Consider the following 26,927-nt stretch of genomic DNA (forward strand, 5'->3'; position numbering starts at 1 on the left):
GGGGATGAAGACTGTGAGCCCCCCGTGGGACAACCTGATCACCTTGGAACCTCCCCAGCGCTTAGAACAGTGCTTTGCACATAGTAAGCGCTTAATAAATGCCATCATTATTATTACCCAGCGCTTAGAACGGTGCTTTGCACATAGTAAGCGCTTAATAAATGCCATCATTATTATTATCCAGAGCTTAGAACAGTGCTCTGCACATAGTAAGCGCTTAATAAATGCCATCATTATTATTATCCAGCAATTAGAACAGTGCTTTGCACATAGTAAGCGCTTAATAAATGCCATCATTATTATTATCCAGCGCTTAGAACAGTGCTCTGCACATAGTAAGCGCTTAATAAATGCCATCATTATTATTATCCAGCAATTAGAACAGTGCTTTGCACATAGTAAGCGCTTAATAAATGCCATCATTATTATTAGTAGTAGCTTAGTACAGTGCTCTGCATACATTAAGCGCTCAATAAATACGATTGAATGAATGAATGAATGAATGAATGAATGAATGAATGAATGGTAGTTGCTCCAGGCCCTACGCAGCCGCAGTGAAAACCGAGGGCCTGCCCCGCCCAACCTCCAGCGCGCCTGCGCGCGCAGCCCAGCCCGCGCATGCTCAGTAGCTGCGAGGGCCCGCCCCCGCCCATTTCATTCCGTTTACGTCAGTCGTAAGGCGCCTCGTATGGTTGGAGCGACAGCGGGCTGCCTGCTCTACGGCCGCGGTTGTCATGGCGACCGTCCGGCGGAGGAAGGCTTGAGAGGGAGAGGAGGATGGAAGAGCAGAAGGAGCAGAGGCGCCAGGTAACACCGTCCCAGGGGTTCACAATAATAATAATAATTAATAATAATTATTAATATAATGATAATAATAATAATAATAATTGTTGGGCGCCTACTATGTGCTAAGTACATAGAAGCAGCGTGGTTCAGTGGCTAGAGCACAGGCCTGGGAGCCAGAGGTCATCATCATCATCATCAATCGTATTTATTGAGCGCTTACTATGTGCAGAGCACTGTACTAAGCGCTTGGGAAGTACAAGTTGGCAACACATAGAGACAGTCCCTACCCAACAGTGGGCTCCCAGTCTAAAAGGGGGAGACAGAGAACAAAACCAAACATCCTAACAAAATAAAATAAATAGATATGTACAAGATAAATAAATAAATACAGTAATAAATATGTACAAACATACATACATATATACAGGTGCTGTGGGGAAGGGAAGGAGGTGAGATGGGGGGGATGGAGAGGGGGACGAGGGGGAGAGGAAGGAAGGGGCTCAGTCTGGGAAGGCCTCCTGGAGGAGGTGAGCTCTCAGCAGGGCCTTGAAGGAAGGAAGAGAGCTAGCTCGGCGGATGGGCATGGGTTCTAATCCCGCCTCTGCCACTTGTCAGCTGTGTGACTTCGGGCAAGTCACTTCACCTCTCTGGGCCTCAGTCCCCTCATCTGTCAAATGGGGATGAAGACTGTGAGCCCCACGTGGGGCAACCCGATCACCCTCTATTCCCCCCACCCCCAGCGCTTCGAACAGTGCTTTTTGCCCATAGTAAGCGCTTAGCAAATGCTATTATTATTATTGTTGTTATTATTATTGAGAGAAGCAGCGTGGCTCAGTGGAAAGAGCCCGGGCTTTGGAGTCAGAGGTCATGGGTTCTAATCCCAGCTCTGCCAGTTGTCAGCTGGGTGACTTTGGGCGAGTCACTTCACTTCTCTGCGCCTCAGTTCCCTCATCTGGAAAATGGGGATTAAAACTGTGAGCCCCCATGGGACAACCTAATCACTTTATAACCCTCCCAGCGCTTAGAACAGTGCTTTGCACATAGTAAGCGCTTAATAAATGCCATCATTATTATTATTATTGTATCCCCCAGCGCTTAGAACAGTGCTTTGCACATAGTAAGCGCTTAACAAATGCTATTATTATTATATCCCCCCTAGTGCTTAGAACAGTGCTTTTCACATAATAAGCGCTTAACAAATGCTATTATTATTATTGTATCCCCCCTAGCGCTTAGAACAGTGCTTCACACATAGTAAGCGCTTAACAAATGCCATCATAATTAAGCACTGTTCTAAGCTCTGGGGTACATTCAAGGCATTCATTCATTCATTCAATCGTATTTATTGAGCACTTACTATGTACAGAGCACTGTACTAAGCGCTTGGGAGGTACAAGTTTGCAACATATAGAGACGGTGCCTACCCAACAGGTATTCAGGTTGTCCCCCATGGGGCTTACAGTCAGTGCTTGGCACATAGTAAGCGCATACAGTAAGCACTCAGTAAATATGATTGAATGAACAAATGCCATAATTATTATAAAATTGTTATTAATCCCCATTTTCCAGATCAGGTAACTGAGGCCCAGAGAAGTGAAGTGACTGGCCCAAAGTCATTCATTCATTCAATCGTATTTATTGAGCGCCTACTGTGTGCAGAACACTGTACTAAGCTCTTGGGAAGGGCAAATCGGCAACAGATAGAGACAATCCCTGCCCAACAACTGGTTCGCAGTCTAGAAAAAGTCTCACAGCTGACAAGTGACAGAGCCGGGATTAGAACCCACAGCCTCTGACTCCGAAGCCCGGGCTCTTGCCACTTATTCACGCTGCTTCTTCTATAATAATGGTACTTGTTAAGCACTTCCTATGTGCCAAGCACGGTGCTGAGCGCTGGGGTAGATAGAGGGTAATCAGGTTGTCCCATGTGGGGCTCATACTCTTAATCCCAGTTTGCAGATGAAGAACAGAGAAGTGAAGAGACTTGCTGAAGGTCACACTGCAGACCAGCGGCACAGGCAGGATTAGAACCCACATCCTCCGACTCCCAAACCTGGGCTCTATCCACTAAGTTCTCACCTGTCCCGCCGTCGATCCCCGGCCCACGTCCTACCTCTGGCCTGGAATGCCTCCCTCCTCAAATCCACCAAACTAGCACAGATTCCCCTCTTCAAATCCCTACTGAGAGCTCACCTCCTCCAGGAGGCCTTCCCAGATTGAGCCCCCTTTTCTCTCTGATCCTCCTCTCCTCCCCATCACCCCGATTCCCTCCCTCTGCGCCACCCCCTTCCCCACCCCCCCAGCACGGGTGTATTTATTATTCTATTTATTGTATTAATGACGTTTACATATCTATAATTCTATTTATCTATTTTGATGGTATTGTTGTATTGTTTGTCTCCCCCTTCTAGACTGTGAGCCCGTTGTTGGGTAGGGATTGTCTCTACCTGTTGCCGAATTGAACTTTCCAAGCGCTTAGTCCAGTGCTCTGTGCACAGTAAGTGTTCAATAAATACGACTGAATGAATTTCACCGTCATCCGGGCTTCTTGAACACCCTCCCTCTTCATAGTCCATCAATCAATCGGTGGTATTTCTGCAGTGCATACTGTGGGCAAAGCACTGCACTAAGCGCTGGGGAGAGTCCGGGGTAACAGAGTTCCATATTCAACAGTCGAATGACTGTTCATTGTTCATGACTGCACCCAGTAAGCGCTCAATAAATACGATTGATTGGAGTCAGAGTTCATGGGTTCAAATCCCGGCTCCGCCACTTGCCAGCTGGGTGACTTTGGGCCAGTCACTTAACTTCTCTGGGCCTCAGTTCCCTCATCTGGAAAATGGGGATTAAGACTGTGAGCCCCACGTGGGACAACCTGGTCACCTTGTAACCTCTCCAGTGCTTAGTACAGAAGTGTTCTGAATTGGTAGGCAAGGTCCCTCCCCCAGGGAGTTTACCATCTAGAGGAGTAAATATATTGAAATCGAGAGGGGAAAGGTTAATGTATCCAGGCAGTCCTTGCCTTAAGGTGTTTCAGATGAAAATGAAGAGCTAAATGTTTCTAAACTTATCCCCAACTTCCCAGCCTTCGGTTCCAGCTTTACGGCAGCCTCCTTACGTGGCCCCAGCTCCAGGGCATGGAAGTTTGGGGAAGTGGTACAAGTGAACTGCGGGGAAATGGGGAAAAGTGGGGAAAGCCAGCTTTCCATTTCCTCAGTCTCAGGGGTCATCTAATACCCCTCTAAACTGTAAGCTCGTCATGGGCAGGGAATGTGTCTGTTATTTTGGACACTTCCAAGTGCTTTTAGTACAGTTCTTTGCACATAGTAAGTGCTTAATAAATACGATTAAACTAATGGGAAAGAGGAAGGACAGGAGTGATGGATGAGGCATAATGTAGTTGGGGACCGAGTGTGATGCCCATCCATCGCTCAGCAAAGTGCCTTTTTAGCAGTCTGGAGTTATCACTGCAATTTCCCGTCTTCCTCTTGTTACATAAACTGGTCTTTCAAGATACTGAATAATAATAATTGTGGAATTTAAGTGCTTTCTGCATGCCAAGCACTTTCAGAGCACTTGGGTAGATACACGATAATCAGGTTGGACACAGTCCCTGTCCCACAGGGGCCTCACGTTCTTAATCCCCATTTTACCGAGGAGGTAAGTGAAACCCAGAGAAGTCGAGTGACTTGCTCAGGGTCACACAGTGGACGTGTGGCGGAGCCGGGATTAGAACCCAAGTCCTCCGACTTCCAGGCCCGTTCTCTTTCCACTAGGCCATGCTACCTCTAATTATGGTGGTACTTATCTGTTTTTCAGTCAGTGGGGTTTACTGTGTGCAGAATACTATAGTAAGCACTTGGGAGAATACAACAGAATTGGTAGACATGATCCCTGTCTTCAGGAATCTTTCAGTCTACTGTTGCGCTCAGGGCTTGGGAGTCAGTCCATTTTGTTTATCGAATGCTTACTGTATGCAGAGCACTGTACTAAGCGCTTGACAGAGTTCAATATAATATAGCAGATGCATCCCCTGCTCACAGTGAGCTTACAGTCTAGAGGCCGAGGCAGACAATATAAAAAAAAATTCAGATATGGACATAAGTGCTTGGGGGCTGGCAGGGGGAATGGATAAAGGGAGTAAGTCGGGGAGATGCAGAAGGGAGAGGGAAAAGAAAGGAGGGCTTAGTCAAGGAAGGCCTCTTGAGGATGCTTATTTTATTTTGTTAGTATGTTTGGTTTTGTTCTCTGTCTCCCCCTTTTAGACTGTGAGCCCAGTGTTGGGTAGGGACTGTCTCTATATGTTGCCAATTTGTACTTCCCAAGTGCTTAGTACAGTGCTCTGCACATAGTAAGCGCTCAATAAATACGATTGATGATGATGCTTCAGTAAGGCTTTGAAATGGGGAAGAGTAATTGGTGGCTATGAGGAGGGAGGGTGTGTGCTAGAGGACAGCGGTGAGATAGATGAGACAGACTTGGGAGAGTACAGTAGAGTTGTTAGGCATACTCCCTGACCTAGTGGAGTTTAAAATCTAGTCCTTTTCTGACCAAAGCCATGCTTAGTACAGTGCTCCGCACACAGTGTGGGCTTAATAAATATGATTAGTGCAAAGAAGTACTGACTTGGGACCGTCTTTTTTGAGTAGCGTCGTCAACCGTTAGTGCAGTTTGGGCTGCTGGGTAGTTGTGAGCTTTCAGGATTCCATTTATTTAGAAAAGAAAGTAGGACCAGTTTTCAAAATGATGGATGGCAAAGCTGGCCAAACTGGAGCGTGGCCACAGGTGCCCAAGTCCTTCAGCTTGAGGACTTTTTCCCACTCTTTCATTTCAGGCTAAGACCAATTATGAGAAAGAAGAGAGAAGCCAGGAACTGAAGCGACTGAGAGGGGAAGACACATGGATGCTGGCCGATGTGAATGAACGAGTAGAACAACTGTCACAGGTGATGACTCTCACCAAATTCTCAGGTTCTAGTCATACAATTTCTAATTTTGCATTTTCTGCTTCTCCTAAATTGGCTGAACCACACGGAATGCCGAGTTTCTTTATTCGTTTGCCTAAGAGTTCCTTCTGGTGATGATGACGATGGCATTTGTTAAGCGCTTACTATGTGCAAAGCACTGTTCTAAGCGCTGGGGAGGATATGAGGTGATCAGATTGTCCGACGTGGGGCTCACAGTCTTCATCCCCATTTTACAGATGAGGTAACTGAGGCACAGAGAAGTTAAGTGACTTGACCGAAGTCACACAGCTGACAATTGGCAGAGCTGGAATGTGAACCCACGTCCTCTGAGCCCGTGATCTTTTCATTGAGCCTTGCCACATAAAACTTGTGAACTGTCCCTTCCTTGCTAGCAAATGGCGTATATCTGCAAAATGAAATCTTTTGATCAATCAGTGGTATTTAATTGAGCACTTATTAGGTGCAGAGCACTGTACTAAGCACTTTGTACTAAGTACTAAGATACAATAGTCGGCTTAGAGTTCCCTGCTGACCAGGAGCTCACAGTCCAGAGGGGGAGACAGACATTACTATAAATTGGCAAATTATCAATATGTAGAGAAGTACTGTGGGATTGAGCATGTGATGAATTTGAAGAGTTTAAAGGATACAGAGCGAAGTTCATAGCCGACAGAAGGGAGAGGGAGTAGGGAAAATGAGGGCTTAGTTGGATAAGGCCTGTTGGATAAATGACGGCCAATTTAATTGTAGAAGGAAAATTTCAAACTTTTACTTTAATCCGTGAATATAAATTACATATAGTATATATGCCCAGGGTAGACAGTTTGAAGCTCTGTGGGGAATGGAGTATTCAGGGTTTTCTTTATTACTATTTATCATTGTTAATAGCAGCAGTAAGCACTTATTAGATTTCAAGCATTTTGCTAGATGCAGGATAATTAGATCAGATAAGTGAAAAGGAGGATAGCACTGTTAAGTGACGATAATTGAAGGTGACCAGCTTGACTGTCAATCTAGTCTTGGAATTTCTTTGTTGTGACTGATGGTGCTTGAAATATAGATGTAAGTGACATATTTACTCCTTTTCGGTCTTCTGGAAAAAAAAGACAGAGACTAATTTCAGTTTTTTCCCCATCAAATAATTAAAAGGAACATTCTTTGAAGAAAAAAAAGAAAAAGGATAAGCATTCCAAAAAAGTTAAGAAAGAGAAGAAGAAGAAAAAGAAACAGAAGTCTGAAAAAAATGATTCTACGGATAGCTCATCGGTAAGTACCGGAAACAGTCAAAATAGCGATTTCTTTTGGAAAAAATTAAACTGGGAGAGCAGTCAGTTATGATTGCCTTTGGTTTAATTATAATGGAATAAGGGTGTTTTTGGCAGTACTTCGACTCCTGTCTGTAATGTGGGGAAGAGATTTATTTACTGAAAAGGAGATAATGGATTTGGAACTGTTGGCATAAGTTTAGAAAGAAAATCGTTTTCCCATTTAAATTATCCATATTAGACAAATTCAGGGCCATTCTAAATTTGCACGAAATGTTTAATCTGGAAAAGTCTTAAGACCTCAGTCGTGGTTATAGATATTTGAATTAGATTTGGATCTCATGCCCTTGTCCCCAAGAGAGCAAAATTACCTTTTAATTGGTGTGAATTCAGTCTTCCCCAGGAAAAGACTATGGCCCTGCCTGCCCGAAGGCCACTTTTTACTGGACAATTTAGCTAGAAGGGCATGGAAGACTTTGGCTGAAAACAGCACCCTATCTCAGCCCTGAATTGGCTATAGCACGATGGGACTCTGAACAGGATCACTGCATTAGCATTGTAAGTGTTTAAAGGTCACCAAGGGTTCCTTGGATCCAGGCAACTTTAAGTAGTTACAGATGGGTTTCTTGTACAGTGCTAATTAACTGATAGAGCGGTTCGGATAGAAAAGCACACTGCAGAGACCGTCTAAGCACGTTTTAGAGGGCAAAGTCCCGCCAGCCCTCTGTGTGTGTCGTTCTCATGGTGTTGGAAGGGTTTTCCCCCAACCCTTAGCTTACCACTCGAACACGGGTGGACACGGCATGATTTTGTGTTCATCTGGATTTTCAGGAGCAGGTATCATGATGTCCACGCTGTGGAGACTGCAGCCCCTCAGGGGCTGGGAGGGTGAAGCCAAATTTTCTGGGCAAGAAACGCATTTGGCATAACTAGCTCAAACGGCCGTGATGATAATGGTATTTTTAAAACACTAACTGTGGGCTAAGCACTGTACCAAGTGCTGGAGAAACAGCATGGTGTAGCCGATAGAGCGTGGGCCTGCAATAATAATAATAATAATGATGGCATTTATTAAGCACTTACTGTGTGCAAAGCACTGTTCTAAGTGCTGGGGAGGTTACAAGGTGATCAGGTTGCCCCTTGGGGGGGCTCACAGTCTTCATCCCCATTTTACTGATGAGGTAACTGAGGCACAGAGAAGTCAAGTGACTTGCCCAAAGTCACACAGCTGACAGTTGGCGGCACCGGGATTTGAACCCATGACCTCTGACTCCAAAGCCCGTGCTCTTTCCACTGAGCCATGCTGCTTCTCAAGTCCGAAAGTCATGGATTCTAATCCCATCTCTGCAACTTGTCTGCTGTGTGACCTTGGGCAAGTCACTTCACTACTCCGGGCCTCAGTTACCTCACTTGTAAAATGGGGATTGAGACTATGAGCCCCACGTGGGACAGGGATTGTGTCCAACGTGATTTGCTTGTATTCACTTCAGCGTTTAGTACAGTGCCTGGCACACAGTAAGTGCTTGACAAATACCATCATTATCATTAAGACAATTAAGTTGAACACAGTTCCTGTCCCATGTGGGGCTCACGGTCTAAGGAGAGGAGAGAGAATAGGTATCTAGTCCCTGATTAGATGAGGAAATGAGACATAGAGAAGTTTCCCTTGGATTTGGAAACAAATCAAAGGAGGAGCCAAGATTGTGGCTTTTCTTCTTCATGTGGATGCGGGGGTCTTCACGGCAGGAGCAGAGTCTGAGTGTGGACACAGGGGTGCCACGGCGTACCTGAGTGACCTTGAGCAAGACATTTCACTTCTCTGGGCCTCAGTTACCTCATCTGGAAAATGGGGATTGAAACCGTGAGCCCCACGTGGGACAGGGACTGTGTCCAACATGGTTTGCTTGTATCCACTTCTGGACTTAGTACAGTGCCTCACACATAGTAAGTGCTTTACAAATACCACAATTATAATAATAATTATTATTATTATTACCAGTGAATGATGATGAGGAACCAGGTGAGAAGCAGCGTGGTCTAGTGGGAAAGAGCATGGACCTGGGATTCAGAGGCCTTGGGTTCTAATCCCAGCCCTACCACTTGCCTGGGGTGTGATCTTGGGCAGGTCACTTTACTTCTCTATTCCTCAGTTACTGTTACTTCATCTGTAAAATGGGGATTGACTGTGCGCCCCACATGGGTTATAGACTGTGTCCAATCTGATTATTTTGTATCTGCCCTACTGCTTAGTACAGTGCCTGGCACATAGTAATCACCTAATACCATTAAAAAGCTACAAATGACAAACAGTTCTGCTACCATGTACAGTTCACAGTCTAGTCAGTCAATTGTATTCATTCAATCATATTTATTGAGCGCTTACTATGTGCAGAGCACTGCACTAAGTGCTTGGGAAGTACAAGTTGTCAACATTTATTGAGCTTCTACTATGTACAAAGCACTGCACTACACACTTAGGTTGGTACAGTAGAATTTAGTGTACATCCTCTCTGTCCTTAAGGAACTTAGCGGAGTTAAACTGGAAGAGGAGCACACAGTCTTCGTAAAATCTGCATATTTCTTTTCTGCCGTTTCTTCCACACAGGCCTCGGAGTCAGAAGGACCTGGGTTCTAATCCCGGCACCGCCCCATGTCTGCTGTGTGACTTTGAGCAAATCACCTCACTTCTCTGTGCCGTAGTTACTCCATCTGTAAAATGGGGATTTAGACTGCGAAGCCCTATGTGGGACAGGGACTGTCCAACTTGTTTCTACCCCAGCGCTTAGTATAGTGCCTGGCACCTAGTAAGTGCTTAACAAATACCATTAAATAAGGAACTACAACAGGAAAAAAAGCAATTGGAGTCAGCTTGGGTGCTCCTACCAACGACTTTGAGTTCCATCTTTAGGAGATATTTGAAGACAGGATTTCGTTAAGGCGGAGTCCCCTGTCTTTGGAATTCCCTTCTCCTGCCGGCCTGGTTAGTCGAAATTTATTCCCCTTAGGACTGTTGTTTGAGCCCCTTCTCTTAAATTTAATACATCTGAGCAGTTATCTTAATATACCTTAATTTAAAAATGATTTTTATGTAACAGGATAGGGTTAAACTATTGTTTTGTCCAGAGGTCAAATGGAATAAGGCCCAGTTTATTAAAATCGATCGTATTCATCGAACGCAGTATGCAGAGCACTGTACTAAGTCCTTGGGAAGAGTACAGTATAAAAGAGTTGGTAGACATGTTCCCTGCCCACAACGAGTTCGCAGACTGAAGGACTGTAAAAACACTAAAAATGTTAATAATTGTTTTACCCCAGACCACGTACTGATGAAGCTTGTGTAGACTGCTACTTGGAAACAGAAGGAAATGCAGCTTTCTGTGAAAGAGTGGTTCTCTCCTGAATTTGCGTGTTCTCCATTCATTGCTTTCTCTAGTTTGATGGCTAAGAAATTGCTAAAATGTGGTGTTAGTAATAATCCCAGATTATCCCTAAAGAAGATCAGGAAATTGTTCAGCAACTGCCGAATCTCAGCATTCTGTATTGTCTGAAATATTTCCGTGGGATCCGACCTTATTTTTTAGGATTCGGAGGAGGAGTGGGTGGAATCGGCGCCTTTGCAGGGAGCCGGCCCTGAAAAGGCGTGGAAAGTGAAGAGGGAACAGTCAGCAATTACGGAAGAATCTGGAGTGGTTCAGGTGAGGAGCCAGCTCCCTCTGCCCACCCGCCAAGCTAGCTCTCTTCCTCCCTTCAAGGCCCTACTGAGAGCTCACCTCCTCCAGGAGGCCTTCCCAGACTGAGCCCCTTCCTTCCTCTCCCCCTCGTCTCCCTCTCCATCCCCCACATCTTACCTCCTTCCCTTCCCCACAGCACCTGTATATATGTATATATGTTTGTACATATTTATTACTCTATTTATTTATTTATTTATTTTACTTGTACATATCTATTCTATTGATTTTATTTTGTTAGTATGTTTGGTTTTGTCTTCCCCTTTTAGACTGTGAGCCCACTGTTGGGTAGGGACTGTCTTTATATGTTGCCAATTTTTACTTCCCAAGCGCTTAGTACAGTGCTCTGCACACAGTAAGCGCTCAATAAATATGATTGATGATGATGATGATGATATAGAGGGGGCCGAAAGCTTGGAAGGGCCTGAAGAGGCTGATCCACTTGCTTTTGAGTAGCGGGGTGTAAGCCGCCCAGGAAGCATATCTACAACTCTGCAACAGTGCACTTTTCTAAGCGCTTGTTCACTCATTCATTCAGTCGTATTTATTGAGCGCTTACTGTGTGCTAAGTACACTGTACTAAGCGCTTGGAAGGTACCATTCGTTAACAGAGGCAATCCCTGCCTTACAGCGGGCTCACAGACGGACAGTGAGATAAGGCAGAACAAGTAGACAGGCATCAATAGCATCAATATAAATAAGTAGAATTATTCATTCAGTCATTCAGTCGTATTTATTGAGCGCTTACTGTGTGCAGAGCACTGTACTAAGCTCTTGGGAAATCCAAATTGGCAACATATAGAGATCGTCCCTACCCAACAGTGGGCTCACAGTCTAGAAGGGGGAGACAGAGAACGAAACAAAACATACTAACAAAATAAAATAATAATAAATAAATAAAATAAATAATAAATAAATAAATAATAAATAAAATAAAAATTATAGATATATGCGCATGATTACAATAGAATAATATGTAATAGATACACAAGTGCTGTGGGGAGGGGAGTAGAGCGGAGGGAGGGAGTAGGGGCCATGGGGAGGGGTAAGCGTTCAGTAAATACGATTCATTGATGATGATGATGATTGTGGTATTAAGTGCTTGCTATGTGCGAGGGACTGTACTAAGCGCTGGGGTGGATATCAACAAATCAGGTTGGGCAAAGTCCCTGTCCCACACAGGGCTCACAGTCTCAATCCCCATTTTACAGATGAGGTAACTGAGGCACAGAGAAGTGAAGTGACTTACCCAGGGTCACACAGCAGACAAGTGGCAGAGCCGGGCTTAGAACCCAGGTCCTTCGGACTCCAATCAATCGTATTTATTGAGTGCTTACTGTGTGCAGAGCACTGTACTAAGCGCTTGGGAAGTACAAGTTGGCAACATATAGAGACAGTCCCTACCCAACAGAGGGCTCAAGGCCAGTGCCCGATCCACTAGACGATGCTGCTTTGATGATGAAATGACGTGGCCTAGTGGGTAGAGCGCGGGCCTGGGAGTTGGGAAGACCTGGGTTCTCGACCCGGCTCTGCCACTTGTCTGCTGTGAGGCCTTGGGCCAGTCACTTCACTTCTGTGCCTCAGTTTCCTCATCTGCAAAATGGGATTCAGAACCTGTGCTCCCTTCTGTGCTTAAACTGTGAGCCCCTGAGAAGCAGCGTGGCTCAGTGGAAAGAGCATGGGCTTTGAAGTCGGAGGTCATGGGTTCAAATCTCGGCTCCGCCAATCGTCAGCTGTGTGACTTTGGGCAAGTCACTTCACTTCTCTGTGCCCAGTTACCTCATCTGTAAAATGGGGATTAAGACTGTGAGCCCCACCGTGGGACAACCTGATCACCTTGTAACCTCCCCAGCGCTTAGAACAGTGCTTTGCACATAGTAAGTGCTTAATAAATGCCATCATTATTATTATTATTACTCCATCCCTCGGTACAGTGCTTGGCACATAGCACTTAACAACCACAGTTATGATGATATTTTCATTTTCCTCTCTCCATTGTTTATATTCATCACCTTCATTTCCCTTACTTGAAGTCTACCTGTCTTTTGGTTTGAGTCGTTTGGATTGGTGATTAATTGATTATGGACTTCCTTTTAGAAAGAAAACCCGGGTTTTCTGTTACTCAGCTCGTACCTTTACTTGAAAGCCATCCCTTGTATAGGGTGAAGGACACATGAATGTTTTTGATCCTTGGCACTAACAATGTTTGTCAGAAAATATCCTCATGAACTTCCTCACATGTTGAAAGAAAGAGCTGTTTGCAGACCAAAGACTGAGCTTTTTACCCCCGACTCTTTTGGAAGAGTTTTCCTGGGCAACGTGGGCATAGCTTCTGTGTTATGTATAAATCGGTGGTGTCTTATCCAGGCCCTCAATTCCTATTTACTGTGCAAAATTGGGATCACTTTGCACTGTTCTTTTTCAAAATACGTTCCCAGTGAACTGTCAGGGATAACCGTGTTGATTTTTTTTCAGTCACATTATCATGCATAAAAATTAATTCCCTAATTTTCGAATTCACAGAACAATAAAAGGTATGTTAAATAGTGACTGTGATCCAAGGTTGTTTTTCACCTCTGCAAATCCAATTGCTTTTCTTAATAGAGAGACGAGTGGATGACCTTAGATTTTATGTCTATGAAAACTGTGTCAGCAGCCTCACTCAAAGCCGAAAAACAAGCAGAAAAGAAAATGGAGCAAGAGAAAGCTCAAGCAGTTGAACAGGTAAAGGAAATTTTCGAGTGTGACCTTGGTGACTTTTCCCCCTTGTGTTCAGAGAGCATGGATCCCCAAACCCTATGTGTTCCAATATTAAATGTAAACGGTGGAATTAATGTATTTCGATACTTCAGAAATTGTCTGAATATGTGAAATGTTATTTGGATATATGAAAAGTTGTACGTGGGACAGGGATGGTATCTAAGCTGCCTATAGTGTATCCAACCCAGTGTTTAGTACAGTACGTATCACACAGGGTGTGTTTCAAAACCACAATTATAAATGAAAGAACGGTGAAAGTTCAAGTAGGTCAACTATTTTTCCTATATAGAATGTGCTCCTTAAATAGAACATTACGTGAAGAACGTCTAGACTGTAAGTTCATTACAGGCTGGGAATGTGTGTTCCAACTCTGTTATATCGTACTTTCTCAAGCACTTAGTTTAGTGCTTTCCACTCAGTAAGCACTCAAAAAATACGATTGATTGATTGAAGCCTATGCCCCCTATATCGTTTTCAGGCTTAATGATTTTGGAAAACTACTGCCAAGATTACATTTATCTACATGTCAATATAGAGCTATACCTGGGTGTACCTATTTGGGTGTCTCTGTTGCTGTTGCATTTTTGTCTTTAATTTACCTTTGAGAATAGCTTTGGAGACTGCTAGCTTGCTGTTCAGTTCACTAACCTGCCAGAACTTTTGCAGCCAATCCACCAAATTGTTATCACATTTAGGCTTCTCATCTCTCTCCCAGTCTTTGTCCATTAGTAGTATTTCCATCACTTGCAAGTCACCGTGATTGCCTCCCAAGCTTCCCTGGTAACCCTGCCCTTTTCTAATAATAGCAAACCCCAGTTAAAAACAGGCTGCCTTCTCTCCTGGTCTCTTTCTATTATGTTTTTTTCTGGCCCTCATTCACCCATCTCTCCCTCCCTAACTCACATTTCTCATCACCCAACCCGCTTTTCTGTATCCCTCAATCACCTATCCATTTCTTTTTAAATCCGCCAAATGAAACAAAATCTAGCCTCCCTTTTCAGGAGATATTCCTGGGGCGTAAAAGCAAAACCAAAAAAACGCATTTGTACTTGGCTAAGTGCTTAACAAGTACCATAATTATTATTATTGTTATTGCCTAGTTAAGTGTTATTCATCCTGGGTTTGGAGCTGTCTGACTATGTTCAAGGCAGGGAAATTAATTCAAAAAGTTCTGCTCTCAACAAAGTGAGCTCATTGTGGTCAGGGAACGTATCTATCACCTCTTGTATCATAGTATCCGACATGCATAATACAGTGCTCTGCACACAGTAAGCTCTCAATGGTGTTGATGATGAGGATGAAGATTAACAAAAATGTGAATTAGTTGTTTTTGAGAAGCCAAGACCTATTCTGCCACTTCTTCTGAGGAACAATTGAGTAGTCAAAGAGAAAATAGGCTCGGGGGAACTTTGAGGAAGAGTAACAGGGGAGCCAGGAAGAGATCAGTTGCTTCGGATCCCCAATATGGAGTCTGTCCTGCTATTCTTCCTCCTCTAAGTGGATTTGCTCTCCTTCCCTTTTCCTTCCTTAAAGAACCTTTTCTATCTCCTAAGGGAATCCTTAGACTAATAAGAATTGAACTAGCAGAATACTAAAGAAGGGACATAGACACCCCCCAAAAATACCTGGGAGAGCGTAATAGAAACAAAGAACATTGTCTTTGCCATCAAGGAGCTTACAGTCTAATAGGTGAAGCAGATAGACAAATGTTATTTACACAAAGCGGGAGCCCGAGGAAGAATAAAAACAAAGTGAAACTGACCTAAACCCCAATGCACTATTTGCCTGCTTTGTGACCTTAGGCGAGTCACTTCTCAGTTCCTCAGATTCCTCCCCTGCAAAATGGGGATTTCAGTACCTGTTCTCTGTCTTCAGACTGTGAGCCCCACATGGGACAGGGATTGCATCCATCCTGATTGCCGCGTGTCTGTCCCAGCGCTTACAACAGGGCTTGGCTCATAGTAAGCACTTAATTCTTCAAAGATGGCTAAACTTCCTGAATTCGCAGGACCGAGAACCCGCCCAGAGGCATAGCTTGCATAGTTCCCCTCAAGCTCCGTTAGGATGTTGGGATAAAATAACTGAATATTTCAGTGTATAACCGGGCCAAATCCTTTTTTTTAACATGCTGTGGTTAGGAGGAAACATCTAAAGTGACAGAAAAATATCACTTATTTCTCAGTAATTCTCTATGGAGCGTAAGTGATACAGTGCTTTGTGTTTCCAAGAATGAAAACAACCCAACAAAATATTGAAGAAAATATTTACCTTATTGTGCTAACCTTAGGAATGACATGTCCAAACATTTACTGTATAGTTATCCAAGAATCTGATATTGTAAATCTAGGTGATCCAGGAAGATAATCATGGGAATTCCTGGAAAATTTTCAACTTCTTGGTTTTCGAAGTTCTTTCTGGTGTAAATCTAAGTTTGGGGTAAACATACCGCGGGATTAGGACAATGCTGCAGTGTTTTTTTTTATGCTTTGGAGTTCTACGCATTAAAAATGTTGCTGGTTTTAGTCTAGGCTTTTGGAGAGGGAACTTAATCCCTATTGGAAGGATGGTGGAACTGGCCTGCCACCAGAGGAACATGTATCATCGATGGCTAAAGGTAAGAGCAAATTCCTTATGTGACAAACTACATATGTTGGTAAATATTCGGTCAGATTTATTGAGCGCTTACCGTGTGCAGAGCACTGTACTAAGCGCTCGGGAGAGAATAATGCAACATTAAACATTCCCCACCCAAATTGAGTTTACAGTCTAAATTGTTACCCTCTAGACTGTAAACTCCATGTGGGCAGGGAACAGGTCTACTGTGTTGTATCGTACTCTCCCAAACGTTTAATACAGTGCTCCGCTCCCAAACGTTTAATACTGTTTAGTAAGTGCCCAATAAATACCATCGATTGATCCGGCAGAACGTATAACGGTTACAAGATAAAGAACTAAACTGGAATTTGGAAAGTCCCGGTTTCTCATTGGTTTTATTGATTGAACAGCGGATGTGATTATAGTGATCATTACTGCCTCTGTCATATAGTGGACTCCTACACGATCTGAAAACCAGATCACCCCATTAGCTGCCAGTGGATCTTTGAAGTGTATATCCCTGTTTACTCCGTGTATTCACTTTTTACTAATTTTTGTTATTGCCAGTTGTATGTATATTCCTCTGTTTTATTACCTGTCTGTCTGGCTCCCCCATTAGATTCAGAACTTTGGAAGAGATTTTATTTTATACTCCCAAGTACTTAGTATAGTCTGCACAGTAGGCATTGCATAAATACTAAGCGTGACGAGAAAGATGGAGAATGCCGGCAGACTTAATCTCCTTGACCCTTTGGACGGGCAGTTAGGCCCTGAAAGACCATTGGCTATTTTACCCCTTCTTGGAGTAACTTATTCTTCGTCTGCTGTGTGACCTTGGGAAAGTCACTTCCTTTCTCTGGACCTCGGTTACCTCATCTGCCAAATGGGGATAGAGACTGTGATTCCCACTTGGGACAGGGACTGTGTCCAACCCAAATTTGCTTGTATCCACCTCAGGGCTTAGTACAGTGTATAGTACTGTACAGTACACTTAGTGCAGTTAAGCACCTGGCACGTAGTAGGCGCTTAAATACCACAATTTTTATTATTATTTAAAAATACTGTTATATTTCTGAAATAATTGTATTTTTCATACACGACTCCTGCTGATATTCTAGATGGCTGGAACTAAGCAGCGTGGCTTTGTGGAGAGAGCAAGGGCCTGGGAATAAGAAGGACCTGGGTTCTAATCTCAGCTCTTCCACGTCTGCTGTGTGATCTTGGGCAAGTCACTTCACTTCTCTGGGCCTCAGTTACCTAAAATGGGGATTAGGATTGTGAGCCCTGTGTGGGACAGGGACTGTGTCCAAGCTGAATAACTTGTATCTACCCCAGTGTTTAGAACAGTGCTTGGCATGTAGTAAGCGCTTAACACGTACAATAATAATAACTTTTCAGTGCACCACACGTACAGTAATAATAACTTTTCAATGCACCACACATACAATAATAATAACTTTTCAATGCACCTTTGATTCTGCCTTAGTGTGATTTTTTCTTTGTGTTTTGTTTCGAGCTTCGTCATTTCCCTGCCAGAATGTGTTTGCGCATTGACTTCTCAGAGTTAATATATCACCTCGAGAGGGGCAGCTAATAATTTCATTACAGATTACTGCTTAAGTCGTCCTGAGAAAGTTCAGATTAATAGCTGCTTGAATTGAAAACTGGTTATTCCTAAAAATATATGATTGTTTCAGTCCAAATAGAGAAAAATATAAGATGTATTTTTTTTCTGAGAATTACTACAATTTTCAATGAAAAGTAGCTTGAAAAGAAAAGAATGCTTAAAATTCTTCTATCCAGCTATAATAATGTGGCAAGAAATAGTAATAATAATAATGATGGCATTTGTTAAGCGCTTACTATGTGCAGGGCACTGTTCTAAGCTCTGGCCTGGACCACTCTCCCTCCTCATATCAGTTAGATGGTTGCTCTCCCCGATTTTAAAGCCTTATTGATCCCCCCAGCGCTTAGAACAGTGCTTTGCATATAGTAAGCGCTTAATAAATACCATTATTATTATTATTATTATTATTATTATTATCTCCTTCCAGAAGCCTTCTCTAAGCCCTCCTGTCCTCTTCTCCCACTCCCCTCTGAGTCGCCTGGACTTTCTCCCTTCACTTATCCCCCCCTTCCCAGCCCCACAGCACCTATGTATGTGTCTGTAATATATTTATATATTTATTTATGTATGTTAATGTCCGTCTCCTCTTCTAGACTGTGAGCTCGTTGTGGGCAGGAAATGTGTCCGTTGTTGAATTGTACTCTCCCAAGCGCTTAGTACAGTGCTTGGCACGCAGTAAGCGCTCACCAAATACGATCGAATGAATGAAAGTTCCTTGATCCAAAGTGGACAATATTACTATTTTAACATGCAATAGAGTTAGACTTGTTTTCTTCAACTTCCTTTTGCCTGCAGAAAAAGCATAGTGCTGGAGTTATGTCGCCTTCTATAAATAATTGCAGCTAAAAAGCCCAATTACTAAAATCGCTTCCCACTGCAGACAGCATAATTAATGCAGTGCTGCATTGTGAAAATGAAATTGAAAAACATTGACTCCAATTTGTTCGATTTTTATCCTTCAGTGACAGTCGTAGAAGATGGTGGATTAAGCTGGCTTCGAAAATCTTATCAAAGAATGAAGGAACAAGCTGAGAAACAAAATCGAAGTTTTGAGGATGTTGTTACTGAAAGATATGGGGTAAATATCTTAAAGGGGAGAATGTAACTTTTAGTCTGGTGAGAAATCTAATTATGAAAGCCCTACAGGGTTTTTGTTTTTTTTTTCCCCCCATTTGTGAAATGAGGAGTCCTCTAACCTTGAAATTATCCTCTGGTGAAGATTTTTTTAAATATTAGCTACATGTCCATATGGTGATGTGTTTATAAAATAATAAAATGTCTTCAAATTTCTAGTTTTTTCTCACCAAGGGAAAATTGCTGGCTTCTAGACTGTGAGCCCGTTGTTGGGAAGGGACCGTCTCTATATGTTACCGACTTGTACTTCCCAAGTGCTTAGTACAGTGCTCTGCACACAGTAAGCGCTCAATAAATACAATTGAATGAATGAATGAATGCTTGCTTTCTGTAGTCAATGGCGACATTTCAATCGAAATTAGAGGAAGCTGAAAAAGCAGCATCAAAAACTCATGAGTTCAGAAGAGACCGTTGGAGAAAACCAAGAGAGGGAGACCCGAGTGGATGGGAAAAGCAGGAACGAAGCCCAGAAAATCACGGAAGAGGCGATACAAAAAGGAATAATACATCTAGGGATTACTCAGGGGATCGTGATAATAGAATATATGTGGCCAAAGATCGAACAGGTGGCAGAGACAGGTCTAGAGGAGATGAAAGAGATTATAAATCAGAACCTACAGACTCATACAGAAAAGAATCTTATCACCTAAACCAAAGGGACGCTAATTCAAGAAGAGATGAGGTGACTTCTCTCAGAAACTTAAAACTGAAATTCCTAAAACCTTCCAATGATGAGGAATCGGCACTGCACAGCGGGAGCAGAGGACCCAAACCACACGATGCTCGGACTCTGTCAGCTCAGAGCGCTTTGCGCAGTGGTTTTCGAAAACCCAGTGCAAACAGTGAAGAGACGTCTCCGGCACGGAGCTTAACGGAAGGGAGAAAAGAACGGCAAAGTCCAGATCAAAAAATATTTAGCAGCAATCGAGACGTCGACAGTCGAGGGGAAATTCCAAAGGAGGCAAGACAAAAGTCAGAAGGGGAAAATCTGCGAGGCATTCCCGAGAAGAGAGAATCCTCTCTGGACACGAAGCCTTCGTTACCTGGGTATTTTGTGATTTGTTTTGTTTTGTTTTGTTTTCGCTTTTTAAGATTTAGGTGTCCCCCAGGATGCTTCAGTAGCATTTTCCTCGATTTGCAAGCTTTTTATCGTGGCAGAACTTTCCCCAAAGATTCAAATGCAGTTAGGCTCCATTCATTCGTTGATTCAGTTGTATTTATTGAGCGCTTACTGTGTGCAAAGTAGTGTACTAAGCACACGAGAGAGTACAGTATAACAATAAACAGGCACATTCCCTGCCCCCGATGAACTTACAGTTTAAAGTGGGAGACAGATACTAATATAAATAAATAAATCCAAAAGCAGCCCCAATATAAGCACCTCTGCCGATTACTCCCCTCCCTCTGTCCTTTTCCCTCTTCTAGTCCAAGGGACTTCCTTGACCCAATCTACACCACGTGTCCGAACCCCGCCACATGTTTTCCCAGAATCTTCCCCCTCATTCAGTATATTTTTTAAACTTAGGGACTTGCTCAAGTCATAGGCCACTAGAACTTAATATTTAATGGTAATAATAGTAATTATTATTATGGTACTTGTTAAGCACTTACTGTGTGCCAAGCACTGTTTTAAGTGCTGGGGTAGATAACGATAATAATGTTGGGTAGGGACCGTCTCTATACGTTGCCGACTTGTACTTCCCAAGCGCTTAGTACAGTGCTCTGCACACAGCGCTCAATAAATACAGTTGAATGAATGAATGAATTATGGTACTTGTCAAGCGTTTACTAGGTGCCAAGCTCTGTTTTAAGCACTGGAGTAGATACAAGTTAATCAGGTTGGACCCGGTCCCTGTCCCACTTGGGGCTCACACTTTCATTTCCATTTTACAGATGAGGTAACTGAGGCACGGAGAAGTGAAGCGACTTGCCCCAGGTCACACAGCGGACATGTGGCCGAGCCGGGTTTAGAACCCAGGTCCTTCTGACTTCTGGGCCTATGCTGTATCCACTAGCCATGCTGCTTCTCCAGCTGAAAGTGGTTGGGAAAATATTTTAGGAGCCTCAGCTGGGACTTTGGTGGCCAAAAATGAGCGTTCTTGGCTCACCTGTTTATGCTCAGCGACAGGCAGCAGGTTTGCTTGTGACCTGGCCATGTCCTCCTGGAGAAGCAGCGTGGCTTAGTGGATCATTCATTCATTCAATCATATTTACTGAGCGCTTACCATGTGCAGAGCACTGTACTAAGCTCTTGGGAGAATGCAATAATAAGCAGACATATTATTGTATCTATCCCAGTTCTTAGTACGCTGTTTTGCAAAAAAGTAGCCCTCAAGAAATACCTTTATTAGTATTGTTATTTAGTTCGTTTATGGGGTGACAGGATTCCTTCGTGTCATACAACCTGTGACCACCCAAAGCTTTAACTCTTCTATTATTGAAGTTCTCAGCCTGTTTTTATTTTATTTTTTGTCTAGTATTTTTCTACGTGCAGGTGGTTTCAAAGAATAATACCTTGTAAATAGAAACACACATTTTCCAGAATATTCATGGCTCCAGTCTGGCCTTTGTCCCATGAGTGTTAGGTAATTCAGCTTTTACTTTGTGGTTCAACACATTGCGTTCAGTGTTTGAAATGCAATTTCGTTGGGTTTGGGTTTTTTTTTTTTTAACGAACCTTAACGTTTCCGTGTTTTCAATCAGAAGCACTTCAGAGGATGAACCTATGCACGTACTCACTGAAGATGAGATGAACCGACTTGGAGCTAAAATTGTCAAAGCAGAACTAATGGGAAACATGGTAATTTTGTGCTTCTTTCTTTTGCCCTGTCCTCCTTCTGCTACGGTCTGTTTATGCCTGCATGTGAGCTCGGATTTATCAGTCGATCAATGTTTATTGAGCAGGTCCGTGTGCAGAACACTGTGCTAAGCGATTGGTAAGCGCTTAGCAGGTACCGTAATTATTATTGTTAATTATTATTTCTTCTAGAAGAGGACACAGAGGTTAATGTAAATAAATAAATTGCGGCTACAGGCATAAGTGCTGAGGTGTGGTGAATAGCAAGCAGCCAAAGGGTACAGATCCAAATGCATAGCCGGTGTAGAAGGGGCAGGGGAGATGGGGAAAAGAGGTCTCTTGGAGCCACCGCTCAATTGTGGCCTTCAACACTGGAAATGTCTTCCTATCGACTGCTTTGAAGCAGCGTGGCTCAGTAGATAGAGCGTGAATGTGGGAGTCAGAAGGATCTGGGTTCTAATCCTGACTCCGCCACATTTCTGCACTGTGGCCTGGCACAAGTCACCTAACTTCTCTGTGCCTCAGTTTCCTCATCTGTAAAATGAGGATTAAGAGTGTGAGCCCCATGTGGGACAGGGACTCCGCCCAACCTGATTAATTTGTATCCACCCCAGTGCTTAGAACAGTGCTTGGCATGTAGTAAGCACTTAACAAGTATTATTATTGCTATTATCATCATTTTGGGCAAAACACTGCTAAAAAGGCTACACCTCTTTTTTTGAACCTACTGATTCCTTGGTACTTCTGTGCCTGCTTATAAGTTTTTAGTCTTCAATTGTATATGCCATTGTATGTTTTTATAAGCATGATTCTGTGGCGATTTTTTTTTTTTTGCCTATCCTTCCCCAGTTACGCTTTATTTCTTTGCAGCAGGAACTTTGCTTTTGTATCATGTATTTCTCTTGTAATTCACCTTAATGTCTAATATAATGACTTCTTTGAAGTAGTCACTGAATAAATCTGTTAATGAGTTAATATCCATCTTTAAAATGAAAAACTAGGGTGACAACTGGGATTTTTTTGTTTTTGATAGAGAACTATTAAAAGTTTGATATTAAAGAGTCCTTGAGCAGACTTTACTGATTGAGAAAAAATACAATCCCTTATCGCAAGCCCCCCCATCAAGTAGTTTCCAATATTCTGGGGCTGCCTATCATTATAGCGCCTAACATTGATTTAATGAACTTTCAGTTTGCCTCATATTGGAAGATATGATCAGTGCTTTTATGAAACTTTCATTTTAAAAAACATAGTTGAGGAAAAAATTGATGTTATATATGGTGTATGTGAAAGGAATGTTCCAAATGCTGTCTTTGAATTTATTTTAACTGCACTTGAGTCATGTTTTGGGCTTTGGATCGGAAAAGCGAGGGTGCTTAGGAAACTTCAGAGCTGTTGTGATGGCTCCCTCCACCCAGGACACGTTATACGCTCTAGGAGTTTGAGAAGTAGTAATGATACTAATTGTATTTATTAAGTGTTTACCTTGTGCAGAGTGCTGTACTAAATGCTGGGAGAGACTTCACAGGTGGGAATTAAACAGTCCCTTTCCTTTGTGAGGTTTTTGGTACCTATAATTCGATCCTTTTGGGTTTGGTGGTTTTTTTAAAAAAATCTGGATAGGAAGGTACTGGTGATGGTTCCACTTAAATTCTCTTCATCATTATTAGAGAATTACAGAAAGAAAAAATGGGATGTAGGTGGGTGAGTGGAGTGAGTTGTGAGTGCCCAGATCAACCTCTTAATGAAATTTTTTCTAAAACCATAAATCCTGTTACAGCCACTTTCAATCTGTATCTGGCCATATGCCTATTGAGAATATCAAGGTTTGAAATTGTATGGGTGTTGGTTAAGGAAAGAGATGACAGAGTTTGAGCCCACCATGTTCATTCACTCATTCAATCAATTGTATTTATCGAGCGCTTACTGTGGGCAGAGCACTGTACTGAGACAGAGGAGACAGGCATTAATATAAATAAATAAATTACGGATATGTCCGTAAGTGCTGTGGGGAGCCCTGTTCTAATAGAACTGTACTTAGCTCTTGGAAGAGACAATACAGCAGCGTTGGTAGACACCATTCCTTCCTCAGAAGGGGTTTAGATGGGGAGTCAGACAATTAAGAAAATTACAGTAGGGGAAATGGGGGCTATATACAAATATGTACATAAGGGCTGTGGGTTTTGGGGTGGGGTGAATATCAAGTACTTAAGAGGGACAGATTCAAGTACAGCCCGTAGAAAGTAGAGTCAGTAGGGGAAATGAGAGCTTAGTCAAGGAAAACTGTTTGGTGTGTTACTTCATAAAACAAATGTTTTGTAAAAAAAAAAAAAAAAAAAGACAAATGAAGTCTAGTCCATTGTATTTTGTGTACATAATTAATATTTAAATTAAGCATTAATTGAGAGAGAGAGAAAGGTGATCTCCTGAATTTAAATAACCCAACCTAGCTTGATTAATTCTCTTTTCCTAGTGATCCTAGTATAGGTAGGTCTTTGGCCTCCTAAGAAATGTAATTCCTAGATAAGGTTTCCTTACATCCACTAGGCAAATTACCTTGCAGTCATCCGCTGTCAATTCTTCATACTCCAGATTTTCCAAGTTGCCCATCATTCTGACATATGATTGTATTCTTTAGGGTGTTTTTTATCACATCCAATTTCAATGCCTCAGGACTAATTAATAAATTGAATGCTTGATTAATTAAGCAAGTATTAATGTTTTAAATTTCAAGAGGTGCTACTAAAGTTCAAATAACCTTTTTTGAGTGACGATTTCTAAATTTCAAATTTTTATAGAATTAGAGATGATCTACATAAAGTCACTGAAATTTTTCTCCAAATGAATGTATAAGCAGGGCATGGTTGAAAGAGCCCGGGCCTGGGGGTCGGAAGGTTCTGAGTGTTAATCCTGGCTCTGCCACTTGTCAGTTGTGTGACCTTGGGCAAGTCACTTCACTACTTGGGGCTTCAGTTTCCTTATCAGTAAAATGGGGATTTTGAGCCCCATGTGGGACAGGGACTGTGTCCAACCTGATTATCTTGTTTCTACCCCAGCACTTAGAACAGTGCCTGGCACATAGTAGGCACTTAACAGCATAGTTATGAGTTTAAAAGAAAAATTCACGTCTGCTATTAAGTTTTCAAGTGGTAGGATGATAAATAGGTAATATACCTAATGATCTTGTTTGCTTTTATTTTTTTAAAGGACTTAGCTTTACAACTTAAAGACCAACTTGAAAAGGCCCGGAGATTGAGAGAGAGTGGAAAACAGGTTCCGTCAAGAAAACCTGATGCGGAGGTAAGCCATAAATATCTATATGCATTTGGGTTACAGTATCAAGGTATTGCCTACCTTTACTGGGATCATCTGGGAAAGAGAATCGATCAAGCTAGGTTCGGTTCTTTAAATTCAGGAGAATATGTCTCTCTCTGTCTCTCTCTTTGTCTCTCGGATTTCATTCTGTGCCTATTGTATGGTGGGGCACGTGGATTTTGACCCTGGGTTTTGCTTCTTATCAAATTCGTGGCTGTGATTTCTCAGTGCTAACTTGTTTCTAAATGGGGAACCCAGCATGGTCTTGTGGAAGAACCGTGGGATTGGGAATCAGGAGATCTGAGTTCCAGTCCTGTCTCTGCCCTTTTCCTGCTGTGTGACCTTGAATAAGTCACTTAGCTTCTCTGGGCCTCAATGTCCTCATCTGTCAAATGAGGATCAAGGACCTGGTCTCCCTTCGTCTTAGACCGTAATCCCTCAGGGGGACAGAAACTGTGTCTCATCAGACTTCCCTTGTATCTACCCCTGCACTTAGCGTGGGGCTTGATATATAGAAAGCACTTAGTAAATGCCAAAAGTAATTAAATGCACATGTGCAAATAAAAAGCTGTCCTTTTTTACCCTTTTTTAAAAGATGTATTAGGGTCCCTTAAGGTCCAGGAAATTTTTGGGCTGTGGTGTTATTGATTTACCGGATGGGATAGTACATGGAAGGAAATGACAGGTAATGTGCCTTGAACTATACTTTCTAGTTTGAGACAGACTGTACTTGTACTGTCAGAGGAGCTGAGCTGAAAATGGATTTCTCCAATGTCATTTCCATTAGCTTTCTTCATTTGGTTCAGCCTATCCCTTTCCTGACTTTTCTGATATCTCCTTTATAGCTTTAAATTGGGGCCCTTTTTCCTAATGAAGTTTCTGTTACCTCTTTCCGGAATGAATTGTCACGTGCCCCTCTGCCTCCCCAGTTAGAAAGATTTGAAATGAGTTGGATTTACACTGCAGGATGTGAAGGGCAAATGGGGCAGTTTTTTGTGAGGCAGACTTAATCTAGAAAAATTTCCAGCACTACTCCATTAGCATTAAAATGCAGTTGGACATGAGGATGAATAGTGGTATAATTTTAATTACATACTCTCCTTTAGTTCACAAAAAGTATTATTACACCTTGTTTAAGAAGAATGTGGGGTGCCTTTCTTCCTCATTATTTTTTTGTTGGCCTTGTACGTTTCAGAAAGGTGTAAGAGAAGGCGTATTAACTGGACACTAATACATAAAATAGTCAATCCTCCTAAGTAATGTTGAAAGTTTAAAAGCTCAGAGAACGGCAGCAATGCCTAACCACAGAAGTAAAGGGATGTGGAATATGATCTTTCATTAAAAAGGAAGAAAAGTTTTCAGATTCCTTCCAGTCAGCATATGAAGATTGCAGAAAACACCTGAGTTAACTGCACTTTCAAACTGTTTTGCCAATGGGAAAAATGGATAAAATGTCCATCGTCACAGTATTTTCCACCGAGAAAGTTAAACAACTTTCAGCAGGCAACAGCAAGGGCAACCAATCAGTAAATCAATCAATAAATGGTATTTATTGGGCACTTATCGGGGGCAGGGCTCTGTATTATGCGCTTGGGAGAGTGCAGTACAACAGAGTTGGTAGCTACTTTTCCTGCCTGAATGGAACTTGTAGTCCATTTTCTGAAACAAATTAAATTACTCTTGACAAACTTCGGGAGTTTCTCCAACACATGTGGCTCGGCCTGTGGCGAATTGGGGGGCCCAGAGGTGACCACAGCCTAGGGTGATTTTAGGCGACATCCTTGAACTCAGAGAAATGCCTGAAGTACCCAGAAGCGAGAAATGTTTGGGGTTGAGCCCCCAGTTTCCGAATGAAGTGATGTTTCTCTGTGGGAGTGCTCTGGTATCGCTGGGAAAACTGGTGGTTCAGAATTTCAGAGGGGTTCAGTAGGTTGGGGTGGGGAACTAGAGGGAG

At 42.6% G+C, this 26,927-nt stretch overlaps 1 protein-coding gene across 2 annotated transcripts in view; it reads left to right on the plus strand.

The window, feature by feature from the left end:
• Positions 1 to 739: 739 nt before the first annotated feature.
• Positions 740 to 26,927, plus strand: part of CWF19L2 (CWF19 like cell cycle control factor 2) — a 62,343-nt gene continuing 36,155 nt past the window's right edge. Inside the window, exons 1-10 of one of the 2 annotated variants that reach the window (XM_038762091.1) lie at positions 740 to 807; positions 5,621 to 5,731; positions 6,902 to 7,018; positions 10,599 to 10,712; positions 13,350 to 13,469; positions 16,029 to 16,119; positions 18,690 to 18,805; positions 19,196 to 19,908; positions 21,565 to 21,661; positions 24,866 to 24,958. In XM_038762091.1, coding sequence (XP_038618019.1) covers positions 778 to 807; positions 5,621 to 5,731; positions 6,902 to 7,018; positions 10,599 to 10,712; positions 13,350 to 13,469; positions 16,029 to 16,119; positions 18,690 to 18,805; positions 19,196 to 19,908; positions 21,565 to 21,661; positions 24,866 to 24,958 — 1,602 coding nt within the window. In that variant the 5' untranslated portion in view covers positions 740 to 777. The remainder of the gene's footprint in view (positions 808 to 5,620; positions 5,732 to 6,901; positions 7,019 to 10,598; positions 10,713 to 13,349; positions 13,470 to 16,028; positions 16,120 to 18,689; positions 18,806 to 19,195; positions 19,909 to 21,564; positions 21,662 to 24,865; positions 24,959 to 26,927) is intronic. The other variant, XM_038762092.1, reaches the window with a different exon arrangement.

The sequence above is a fragment of the Tachyglossus aculeatus genome, chromosome 20 (assembly GCF_015852505.1).
Source record: "Tachyglossus aculeatus isolate mTacAcu1 chromosome 20, mTacAcu1.pri, whole genome shotgun sequence".
In the NCBI taxonomy this organism is placed as follows: Eukaryota; Metazoa; Chordata; class Mammalia; order Monotremata; family Tachyglossidae; genus Tachyglossus; species Tachyglossus aculeatus.